This window comes from Ranitomeya variabilis, chromosome 1 (assembly GCF_051348905.1).
Source record: "Ranitomeya variabilis isolate aRanVar5 chromosome 1, aRanVar5.hap1, whole genome shotgun sequence".
Taxonomy (NCBI): Eukaryota; Metazoa; Chordata; class Amphibia; order Anura; family Dendrobatidae; genus Ranitomeya; species Ranitomeya variabilis.
In genome coordinates, this window is record NC_135232.1 from 418,457,388 (window position 1) to 418,470,054 (window position 12,667).

A 12,667-nucleotide genomic window follows, 5' to 3' on the forward strand; every position below is an offset into this window, starting at 1 on the left:
GAAATATGTAAATCAGTCGGAACCTCTGGTGGAAGATTCCTTATAGTGAGGCAGATAGAGGCACTTTGGATGCCATCTGACCTGTAATCCAGTGGTGACCTTCTTTTTAGGCAAGCATAAAAGTGCCGTCGGCCACAGTTTTGTGCACTTCTGAAAAGCATGACAACGCTGGCCAGACTTTGTCCAGAGTAACTCTGCTGCCTCATTATAGTGAAAGGATACCTCGGGGGATTCATCTGAATCACGTCACTAGGAGATTTAGATGTAAAGCCCAAAGTAAGCGCTTAGCACAAAGCACTGGGTAAATATGCTCCAAAATATTATGAAAAATGTTCCTAATAAAAGCTTCAACTCAATCCAAAAAAAACAAATCCCCACTCAGGTCTGTCATCTGTTAACAGAAATATTGGTGGTTTCCACATTACTGCTAGCACAAAGGCTCTGGAAAAGCAAAATCGCTTCTTGCCCCTCAAAAGAAATTCTGCAAATTTTGCTTTCCCAAATCGAAATACCCCCCTATTTTTTCTTCACTGCCCAATGGTATAAAATTCTTTGACGCACCTGTGGTGCCAATATGATCACTGCACACGTAGATTAATTGATTAAGAGGTTCAGTTTGTAAAATGGGGTCACTTTTGGGGGTTCTGCTGTTCTGGCACTTCAGGTGCTCTGCCAATGCGATATGGCACCCTCAAACCAGTGCAGCAAAATCTGCACTGTAATATCGTGCTACTTCTCTTATGAGCTTTGCACTGTGCCTCAAAAGTAGTTTTTGACCACATATGGGGTATCAGTGAACTCTGGAGAAATTGCACAACAAGTTTTGGGGTCAATTTTTTCCTGTTACTCTTGTGAAAATGCAAAATTCTGATCTGAAAAACAATTATATGGGAAAATGTGATTTTTTTTTTTATTTTCACGGCTCAACGTTATAAACTTCTGTGAAGCACCTGGGGTTTCAAGGTTCTCACCACATACAGTGCCTACAAGTAGTATTCAACCCCCTGCAGATTTAGCAGGTTTACACATTTGGAATTAACTTGGCATTGTGACATTTGGACTGTAGATCAGCCTGGAAGTGTGAAATGCACTGCAGCAAAAAAGAATGTTATTTCTTTGTTTATTTTTTTTTTAAATTGTGAAAAGTTTATTCAGAGGGTCATTTATTATTCAACCCCTCAGCCCCCCAGAATTCTGTTTGGTTCCCCTAAAGTATTAAGAAGTAGTTCAGGCACAAAGAACAATGAGCTTCACATGTTTGGATTAATTATCTCTTTTTACAGCCTTTTCTGACTATTTAAGACCCTCCCCAAACTTGTGAACAGCACTCATACATGGTCAACATGGGAAAGACAAAGGAGCATTCCAAGGCCATCAGAGACAAGATCGTGGAGGGTCACAAGGCTGGCAAGGGGTACAAAACCCTTTCCAAGGAGTTGGGCCTACCTGTCTCCACTGTTGGGAGCATCATCCGGAAGTGGAAGGCTTATGGAACTACTGTTAGCCTTCCACGGCCTGGACAGCCTTTGAAAGTTTCCTCCCGTGCCGAGGCCAGGCTTGTCCGAAGAGTCAAGGCTAACCCAAGGACAACAAGGAAGGAGCTCCGGGAAGATCTCATGGCAGTGGGGACATTGGTTTCAGTCAATACCATAAGTAACGTACTCCACCGCAATGGTCTCCGTTCCAGACGAGCCCGTAAGGTACCTTTACTTTCAAAGCGTCATGTCAAGGCTCGTCTACAGTTTGCTCATGATCACTTGGAGGACTCTGAGACCGACTGGTTCAAGGTTCTCTGGTCTGATGAGACCAAGATCGAGATCTTTGGTGCCAACCACACACGTGACGTTTGGAGACTGGATGGCACTGCATACGACCCCAAGAATACCATCCCTACAGTCAAGCATGGTGGTGGCAGCATCATGCTGTGGGGCTGTTTCTCAGCCAAGGGGCCTGGCCATCTGGTCCGCATCCATGGGAAGATGGATAGCACGGCTGTTGTGAAATTGGATTTTGGGCTCCCCCGGTGGCCACTGGTGGAATTGAACTGGTGTGCATCATCCTCTCTGTTCACCTGTTTCCATCAGGATGTGGGAGTCGCTATTTAGCCTTGCTCCTCTGTCACTTCCATGCCGGTCAACATTGTAATCAGAAGCCTTTCTGTGCATGTTCCTGCTGCTAGACAACTCCCAGCTAAGTTGGACTTTAGTCCTTGTTTGTTTTTGCATTTTGTTCCAGTTCACAGCTGTAGTTTCGTTTCTGTGTCTGGAAAGCTCTTGTGATCTGAAATTGCCACTCTGATGTTATGAGTTAATACTAGAGTCTTAAAGTAATTTCAGGATGGTATTTTGATAGGGTTTTCAGCTGACCATGAAAGTGCCCTTTCTGTCTTCCTGCTATCTAGTAAGCGGACCTCAATTTTGCTAAACCTATTTTCATACTACGTTTGTCATTTCATCTAAAATCACCGCCAATATTTGTGGGGGCCTCTGTCTGCCTTTCGGGGAAATTTCTCTAGAGGTGAGCCAGGACTATATTTTCCTCTGCCAGGATTAGTTAGTCCTCCGGCCGGCGCTGGGCGTCTAGGGATAAAACGCAGGCTACGCTACCCGGCTACTGTTAGTTGTGCGGCAGGTTTAGTTCATGGTCAGTTTAGTTTCCATCCTTCCAAGAGCTAGTTCTTATGTTTGCTGGGCTATGTTCTCTTGCCATTGAGAACCATAACAGTTTGACCGGCCAGAAAGGGTTAAATTAATTGACAGAGAAAGGAGAGATAAGAGAAGTCTGCTGAAGATTTATTTATTTTTTTTTTTTCCTTCAGTTCTGAGTGTGCTTGTAATTGAATCTCTTGCAAGTCTGCCTATATTGCAGCCTTTCTCTCTCTCTCTCCTTCTAATCCTGGAATGGCTCTGTGTTCACCTGTTTAAAATGGATATTCAGAGTTTAGCTGCAGGTTTGAATAATCTCACCACGAAAGTTCAAAATTTACAAGATTTTGTTGTTCATGTTCCTATATCTGAACCTAGAATTCCTTTGCCTGAATTTTTCTCGGGGAATAGATCTTGCTTTCAAAATTTCAAAAATAATTGCAAGTTGTTTTTGTCCCTGAAATCTCGCTCTGCTGGAGATCCTGCTCAGCAGGTCAGGATTGTGATTTCCTTGCTCCGGGGCGACCCTCAGGATTGGGCTTTTGCATTGGCTCCAGGGGATCCTGCGTTGCTCAATGTGGATGCGTTTTTTCTGGCCTTGGGGTTGCTTTATGAGGAACCTCAGTTAGAACTTCAGGCGGAAAAGGCCTTGATGTCCCTATCTCAGGGGCAAGACGAAGCTGAAATATACTGCCAGAAATTCCGTAAATGGGCTGTGCTTACTCAGTGGAATGAGTGCGCCCTGGCGGCGAATTTCAGAGAGGGTCTCTCTGATGCCATTAAGGATGTTATGGTGGGGTTCCCTGTGCCTGCGGGTCTGAATGAGTCCATGACAATGGCTATCCAGATCGATAGGCGTCTGCGGGAGCGCAAACCTGTGCACCATTTGGCGGTGTCTACTGAGAAGACGCCAGAGAATATGCAATGTGATAGAATTCTGTCCAGAAGTGAACGGCAGAATTTTAGATGAAAAAATGGGTTGTGCTTCTATTGCGGTGATTCAACTCATGTTATATCAGCATGCTCTAAGCGTACTAAGAAGCTTGATAAGTATGTTTCAATTGGCACTTTACAGTCTAAGTTTATTCTATCTGTGACCCTGATTTGTTCTTTATCATCTATTACCGCGGATGCCTATGTCGACTCTGGCGCCGCTTTGAGTCTTATGGATTGGTCCTTTGCCAAACGCTGTGGGTATGATTTGGAGCCTCTTGAAACTCCTATACCCCTGAAGGGGATTGACTCCACCCCATTGGCTAGCAATAATCCACAATACTGGACACAAGTAACTATGCGGATTAATCCGGATCACCAGGAGATTATTCACTTTCTTGTGCTGTATAACCTACATGATGTGTTGGTGCTTGGATTGCCATGGCTGCAATCTCATAACCCAGTCCTTGACTGGAAAGCTATGTCTGTGTTAAGCTGGGGATGTAAGGGGACGCATGGGGACGTACCTGTGGTTTCCATTTCATCATCTATTCCCTCTGAGATTCCTGAATTCTTGACTGAATATCGTGACGTTTTTGAAGAACCTAAGCTTGGTTCATTACCTCCGCACCGGGAGTGCGATTGTGCCATAGATTTGATTCCGGGTAGTAAATACCCTAAGGGTCGTTTATTTAATCTGTCTGTGCCTGAACATGCTGCTATGCGAGAATATATAAAGGAGTCCTTGGAAAAGGGACATATTCGTCCTTCGTCATCTCCCTTAGGAGCCGGTTTTTTCTTTGTGGCTAAGAAAGATGGCTCTTTGAGGCCGTGCATTGATTATCGGCTTTTGAATAAAATCACGGTTAAATATCAGTATCCGTTGCCACTGCTGACTGATTTGTTTGCTCGCATAAAGGGGGCCAAGTGGTTCTCTAAGATAGATCTCCGTGGGGCGTATAATTTGGTGCGAATTAAGCAGGGGGATGAGTGGAAAACCGCATTTAATACGCCCGAGGGCCACTTTGAGTATTTGGTGATGCCTTTTGGTCTTTCAAATGCCCCTTCAGTCTTTCAGTCCTTTATGCATGACATTTTCCGTGATTATTTGGATAAATTTATGATTGTGTATCTGGATGATATTTTGATTTTTTCGGATGACTGGGACTCTCATGTCCAGCAGGTCAGGAGGGTTTTTCAGGTTTTGCGGTCTAATTCCTTGTGTGTGAAGGGTTCTAAGTGCGTTTTTGGGGTTCAAAAGATTTCCTTTTTGGGATATATTTTTTCCCCCTCTTCCATCGAGATGGATCCTGTCAAGGTTCAGGCTATTTGTGATTGGACGCAACCCTCTTCTCTTAAGAGTCTTCAGAAATTTTTGGGCTTTGCTAACTTTTATCGTCGATTTATTGCTGGTTTTTCTGATGTTGTTAAACCATTGACTGATTTGACTAAGAAGGGTGCTGATGTTGCTGATTGGTCCCCTGCTGCTGTGGAGGCCTTTCGGGAGCTTAAGCGCCGCTTTTCTTCCGCCCCTGTGTTGCGTCAGCCTGATGTTGCTCTTCCTTTTCAGGTTGAGGTCGACGCTTCTGAAATCGGAGCTGGGGCGGTTTTGTCGCAGAGAAGTTCCGATTGCTCCGTGATGAGACCTTGTGCTTTTTTCTCGCGTAAATTTTCGCCCGCCGAGCGGAATTATGATGTTGGGAATCGGGAGCTTTTGGCCATGAAGTGGGCTTTTGAGGAGTGGCGTCATTGGCTTGAGGGGGCTAGACATCAGCTGGTGGTATTGACTGACCACAAAAATCTAATTTATCTTGAGTCCGCCAGACGCCTGAATCCTAGACAGGCGCGCTGGTCGTTGTTTTTCTCTCGGTTTAATTTTGTGGTGTCCTACCTGCCGGGTTCTAAGAATGTTAAGGCGGATGCCCTTTCTAGGAGTTTTGAGCCTGACTCCCCTGGTAATTCTGAACCTACAGGTATCCTTAAGGACGGAGTGATATTGTCTGCCGTTTCTCCAGACCTGCGGCGGGCCTTGCAGGAGTTTCAGGCGGATAGACCTGATCGTTGCCCACCTGGTAGACTGTTTGTTCCTGATGATTGGACCAGTAAGGTCATTTCTGAGGTTCATTCTTCTGCGTTGGCAGGTCATCCTGGAATCTTTGGTACCAGGGATTTGGTGGCAAGGTCCTTCTGGTGGCCTTCCCTGTCTCGAGATGTGCGAGGCTTCGTGCAGTCTTGTGACGTTTGTGCTCGGGCCAAGCCTTGTTGTTCTCGGGCTAGTGGATTGTTGTTGCCCTTGCCTATCCCGAAGAGGCCCTGGACGCACATCTCGATGGATTTTATTTCGGATCTTCCTGTTTCTCAGAAGATGTCTGTCATCTGGGTGGTGTGTGATCGTTTCTCTAAGATGGTCCATTTGGTTCCCCTGCCTAAGTTGCCTTCTTCTTCCGAGTTGGTTCCTCTGTTTTTTCAAAATGTGGTCCGTTTGCATGGTATTCCGGAGAATATCGTTTCTGACAGAGGTACCCAATTCGTGTCTAGATTTTGGCGAGCATTCTGTGCTAGGATGGGCATAGATTTGTCTTTCTCGTCTGCTTTCCATCCTCAGACTAATGGCCAGACCGAGCGGACGAATCAGACCTTGGAGACATATTTGAGGTGTTTTGTGTCTGCAGATCAGGATGATTGGGTTGCTTTTTTGCCTTTAGCGGAATTTGCCCTCAATAATCGGGCCAGCTCTGCCACCTTGGTGTCTCCCTTTTTCTGTAATTCGGGGTTTCATCCTCGATTTTCTTCTGGTCAGGTGGAATCTTCGGATTGTCCTGGAGTGGATGCTGTGGTGGAGAGGTTGCATCAGATTTGGGGGCAGGTAGTGGACAATTTGAAGTTGTCCCAGGAGAAGACTCAGCTTTTTGCCAACCGCCGGCGTCGGGTTGGTCCTCGGCTTTGTGTTGGGGACTTGGTGTGGTTGTCTTCTCGTTTTGTCCCTATGAGGGTTTCTTCTCCCAAGTTTAAGCCTCGGTTCATCGGCCCGTACAAGATATTGGAGATTCTTAACCCTGTGTCCTTCCGTTTGGACCTCCCTGCATCTTTTTCTATTCATAATGTTTTTCATCGGTCATTATTGCGCAGGTATGAGGTACCGGTTGTGCCTTCCGTTGAGCCTCCTGCTCCGGTGTTGGTTGAGGGCGAGTTGGAGTACGTTGTGGAAAAAATCTTGGACTCCCGTGTTTCCAGACGGAAACTCCAGTATCTGGTCAAATGGAAGGGATACGGTCAGGAGGATAATTCTTGGGTGACTGCCTCTGATGTTCATGCCTCCGATTTGGTCCGTGCCTTTCATAGGGCTCATCCTGATCGCCCTGGTGGTTCTGGTGAGGGTTCGGTGCCCCCTCCTTGAGGGGGGGGTACTGTTGTGAAATTGGATTTTGGGCTCCCCCGGTGGCCACTGGTGGAATTGAACTGGTGTGCATCATCCTCTCTGTTCACCTGTTTCCATCAGGATGTGGGAGTCGCTATTTAGCCTTGCTCCTCTGTCACTTCCATGCCGGTCAACATTGTAATCAGAAGCCTTTCTGTGCATGTTCCTGCTGCTAGACAACTCCCAGCTAAGTTGGACTTTAGTCCTTGTTTGTTTTTGCATTTTGTTCCAGTTCACAGCTGTAGTTTCGTTTCTGTGTCTGGAAAGCTCTTGTGATCTGAAATTGCCACTCTGATGTTATGAGTTAATACTAGAGTCTTAAAGTAATTTCAGGATGGTATTTTGATAGGGTTTTCAGCTGACCATGAAAGTGCCCTTTCTGTCTTCCTGCTATCTAGTAAGCGGACCTCAATTTTGCTAAACCTATTTTCATACTACGTTTGTCATTTCATCTAAAATCACCGCCAATATTTGTGGGGGCCTCTGTCTGCCTTTCGGGGAAATTTCTCTAGAGGTGAGCCAGGACTATATTTTCCTCTGCCAGGATTAGTTAGTCCTCCGGCCGGCGCTGGGCGTCTAGGGATAAAACGCAGGCTACGCTACCCGGCTACTGTTAGTTGTGCGGCAGGTTTAGTTCATGGTCAGTTTAGTTTCCATCCTTCCAAGAGCTAGTTCTTATGTTTGCTGGGCTATGTTCTCTTGCCATTGAGAACCATAACACACGGCCTACCTGGAGATTTTGGCCAAGAACCTCCGCTCCTCCATCAAGGATCTTAAGATGGGTCGTCATTTCATCTTCCAACAAGACAACGACCCAAAGCACACAGCCAAGAAAACCAAGGCCTGGTTCAAGAGGCAAAAAATCAAGGTGTTGCAGTGGCTTAGTCAGTCTCCTGACCTTAAACCAATTGAAAACTTGTGGAAGGAGCTCAAGATTAAAGTCCACATGAGACACCCAAAGAACCTAGATAACTTGGAGAAGATCTGCATGGAGGAGTGGGCCAAGATAACTCCAGAGACCTGTGCCGGCCTGATCAGGTCTTATAAAAGACGATTATTAGCTGTAATTGCAAACAAAGGTTATTCCACAAAATATTAAACCTAGGGGTTGAAGAATAATTGACCCACACTTTTATGTTTAAAATTTATAAAAATTTAACTGAGCAACAAAACTTTTTGGTTTGTAAGATTTATGCATCTGTTAATAAATCCTGCTCTTGTTTGAAGTTTGAAGGCTCTAACTTATTTGCATCTTATTAAACCTGCTAAATCTGCAGGGGGTTGAATACTACTTTTAGGCACTGTATCTAGATAAGTTCACTGAGGGGTCTATTTTCCCAAATGGTGTCCATTGTGGGGAGTTTCCACTGTTTAGGCACATCGGAGGCTCTCCAAACGTGACATGGCATCTGCTAATTATTCCAGCAAATTTCACATTCAAAAAGTCAAATGGCGCTCCTTCCCTTCCAAGCTCTGCCATGCACCCAAATAGTGGTTTTCCCCCACATGTGAGGTATTAGCATGCTTAGAAGAAAATGCACAACAAATTGTATGGTGCAATTTCTCCAGTTACCTTTATGAAAATTTAAAAAATTGGGTCTAAATGAAATTTTTTGTGAAAAAAAGTTAAATGGTTATTTTTTCCTTCCACATTCCATTAATTCCTGTGAAGCACCTGAATAATAAACTTCTTGAATGTGATTTTGAGCACCTTGAGGGGTGCAGTTTTTAGAATGGTGTAACTTTTTGGTATTTTCTGCCATATAGGCTCTTCAAAGTCACTTCAAATGTGATGTGGTCCCTAAAAATTTGTTTTCTAAATCTTTGGGGAAAATAAGAAATCACTGGTCAACTTTTAATCCTTATAACTTCCTAACAAGAAAAATTTATGTTTCAAAAATTGTGCTGATAGAAAGTAGACATGTGGGAAATGTTATTTATTAACTATTTTGTGTGACATGACTATCAGATCTCATACTTTTGCACTGACGAGGGGCAGTACCCCGAAACACAGTGTCTGCAAATTGAGATTCTGGTTTGGCTTTTATCCTAAGTCATGTGACAAGGCTCGTTAAAGGTTTGACATTGACTGTTGGGAATGCTACTTCCAATAGGTGGCACTAGAGTTCTAGTCCTCTTCCTCTCTGATGAGACAATTTGCATGATTTAAGGGCATAAAAATTAAAAGTTTGAACATTGCGAAATGTTCAAAATGTTTGCCAAATTTCTGATTTTTTAACAAATACACGTAAGTCATAGCAAAGAAATTTTACCCCTACCATGAAGTACAATATTTCTCAAAAAAAAATCTAGGAATCAGTGGGATACTCTGAAGCATTTCAGAGTTCTGACCTCATAAAGTGACAGTGGTCAGAATTGAAACAATGGCCTTGTCAGGAAGGTGAATACAGGCTTCGGGGAGAAGGGGTTAAAAAAAAATAATCGTTTTTGAAAGCACATTGTCCTGTGTAAACAGTGGCAGCCTATACATACAGAACAATCTATTAATATTCGTTCTTTGCAATATGAAATTACGGTAGGTCGACCTGTCTGAAGGCAGGTTTTCACCACCTGACTTGCGGCATTAAACGACTACCAATCAGCTACTTGTTTGCTGATCAGCACTGATTTAATAGCCTATTTAAACAGGCCAACCATGTTTCCTGGGTGCTCAAAATGATCAGTAATAGATTGTTCTGTGTGCATTGTTCTAGGCAGAACAAAATCTCTTTATGTAGGATGATGTGCTTTAAGAGATCAATGATTTTTTAAGCCTTCTTAAATATCATTTCACCAGACAAAGAAGCTCTACCCGGGAGCGATTATCGAGAAACTAGTGTTCCCAGAAATGTTCATTCACAATAACTGGCCACTGTAATTTCATCTGCCTAATAAGTGAACAAGTAGCTGATCGGTGGTCACTAATTTCCACAAGTCAGGTGGTGTAAACCCACCCTAAGAGATACCAGAAGTGTTTTCATACAGTACCCATGGTTTACCTAGTGCCAAAGACATTTCTTCCCATAGCTATTAATATGGCTGACAGGAAGAAATATCTCATTTCTTAAACTGAAGGCAAGAAAGATCTGTAGCACAAACAGTGGAGCTTTCCTGAAACATTACATACAATTATATCACAAGGATTCAAGAGTATAGTTGTATTTCCTGTTTGGCTGAAGAACATTTCTGTGGAAATGTATAGACTGTAAGCTTTTCAGGCTTTTTTTTGGTTGAATAGTTTAGCAGACTTTATCTGACTTTAATTTTGCCCTCTACAAGCGAAAAACAAAATGGTAAATCAAATCTATTCTCTTAGCATTTACGAGTAACTTGATTAATTGAGCAATATTTGCCTTTTGTAATTAGGATTAAATGAGGTTTCCATAAATTACACTGATTACTTACAAGCAGCAATATGAGAGTGCATTTGTCCTTTCCATAGAGTTGATGGTAGGTCACCGTACAAACTACTTATTTACGTCAACTGGATATGTTATTGAGGAGGCACAAAGGACTTAAGGCCCCCAGTAATAGTGATCAGTGGGTCCACTAGCCATTTCTTATCATCTTCGAAAATATCATGTAAATATTTTACATACAAGTATCAAGATTCCTGTTTTGTTCATAATTTAATTACAGAAAATAGGAGTTCTCAAATGGTGTCATACAGTGTCCAACTCACCCTTCTCCATATCTTTAACTATGATGTGAAACTGTAGCTCAGGAGACCTGTTCCTGCCATCCCACAGATGGAAAGTAAAGCCGTCTTCAGTTTTTGAACCAAGCGTTCCCCTGTGGACATATCTGACCAGATTCATATCAATGTCTTCTTGACTACACTTCATTCCAGTCTCTAAGTTCACCCAGTTTTCATGTACCTTTCAAGCGCAGAAATTTCCATTAGAATATTTTAAGTAATTACGTTTCAAACCATGATAAAATCATCAAAAACATCACATCTGGGTCATATATACAACATAAAGAGTTGTTGAATTTGTACTAGTGACCCAAATCTACAGAAAAATGAGGCTTAAAAGTGATTTTATATATGAATCGTTCTTTGTAAATATGTAATTGGAAAAGATGACAACTTGTATAATAAGAGAACATTTAAAGACAATCTGTCACCAGGCTTTTGCCACTTAATCTGGGAACAGGATAATGTAGGAACAGAGACCTTGATTCCAGTGATATTACTTAGTTACATAGGTCGAAAAAAGACCTAGGTTCATCAAGCTGAACATTTCTCCACCAATTGTACATTTTGTCACTAAATCATCTATAACCCACAATGTTAAGTATATCGAGGAAACATCCAGCCCTTTTTTAAATGCAGTTATAGTGTCTGCCATTACTACCTCTTGTGGTAGGGCATTCTACAGTCTGACTGCTCTGCTCTAACTGTAAAGAATCATTTTCTATCTAGCTGCCGGAATCAGAGCCAGGCACTTCAAGGCAGCTGACGCACACAAGAGACACAGCGGTGCCATTGGGTTTTGAACACGGACTGTATTTCTGGAAACCCGGCTGCGATCCAGAGGATATCACTCTTGTGAGTCTGAAAATAAAGACACTGCTTATGTTGAACCTTCTGTGGTCCCTGCCTATCTGTCGCACTACACCAACCCCGCTGCAATACAACACCTTAAAAATTTGTTTGCTTTTGCGGCTGCTGCTTGACATTGAGTACTACTGCTCAGCTTAATTCTAAGCTGTTTGCTGTAGTTTTATAAAATTACATTTTTATGAGCTGGAGATTCACTTGAGAACTAGTAAACCTGCTGCCATGTAGTAGTCCTCCATATTAATTAGGTCTGTATACCCCTTCCCCCACCACTGAGTGCCAACTTCTGCCTATGCACAGTGTACACAAAAAGCTGCCAATCAGTAATGTGGACGTGGTTATACAGAGCTCAGCATTCAGAGAACTGCTAGATCTGCAACAGATAAAACTGTAATCTTTTCAAAACTTCAGCAAGTAGCCCAGTAAATGACACATTGCTGGAATCAGGGTCTCTGTCTCTTGTGAGACAGTGAAGGGCATCATATGCAATGGTCGATATGTGTCCCCCAGGATGTGGATGGAGTCCTATCAATCTTGCTGGAGTGCCTTGTGTTCACAGCAGGACGACTGTGAGTCACAAGCTAAAATAAAAGAAAGAAAGGACTGGGTCCAAGTCAGTGGCGTAACTTGAAACTCATGGGCCCCGATGCGAAAGCTCCAATGGGGCCCCCGAATGTTTTAAATCTTTAATAGCAATAGTCTTTTTCTATAGGCCAAAGGGACTTTTAGGGCCCCTTAGGCTACAGGGCCTGGGTGCGATTGCAACCCCTGCACCTGTTGTAGTTATGCCCCTGGTCCAAGTAGTGACTCAGTCAGATTTTTAGGAAACCAGCTAAGGACTTTTATTTTTAGAGGGATTTGCAGGTTTGGTAGTGGGGCGAATCCCTCTCTTCACACCGGGTTTTGAAAGTGGCCTTATGGCCACGATTCCATTTAAAATCTGTCAGTTTTGCCTTGGGTGTGTCAGTTTGGAGTCTACAAGCTGCAGAGAAGGTGGCTCTGTGCAAACCAGGTCTGTGTGGAGCTAACACAGAGCCAGGGAACTCAAGGCATCTGACGCATCCAAGAAACACGGCGGTGTTATTATCCACGGCAACGGGTTCAGAA

The 12,667-nt window shown here is 43.4% G+C and overlaps 1 protein-coding gene across 1 annotated transcript in view; it reads right to left on the bottom strand.

Moving 5' to 3' along the window:
• The window catches only part of FREM1 (FRAS1 related extracellular matrix 1), a 364,890-nt gene that overhangs the window by 127,583 nt on the left and 224,640 nt on the right, over window positions 1-12,667 (bottom strand). Inside the window, exon 23 of the mRNA XM_077249240.1 lies at window positions 10,679-10,874. Coding sequence (XP_077105355.1) covers window positions 10,679-10,874 — 196 coding nt within the window. The remainder of the gene's footprint in view (window positions 1-10,678; window positions 10,875-12,667) is intronic.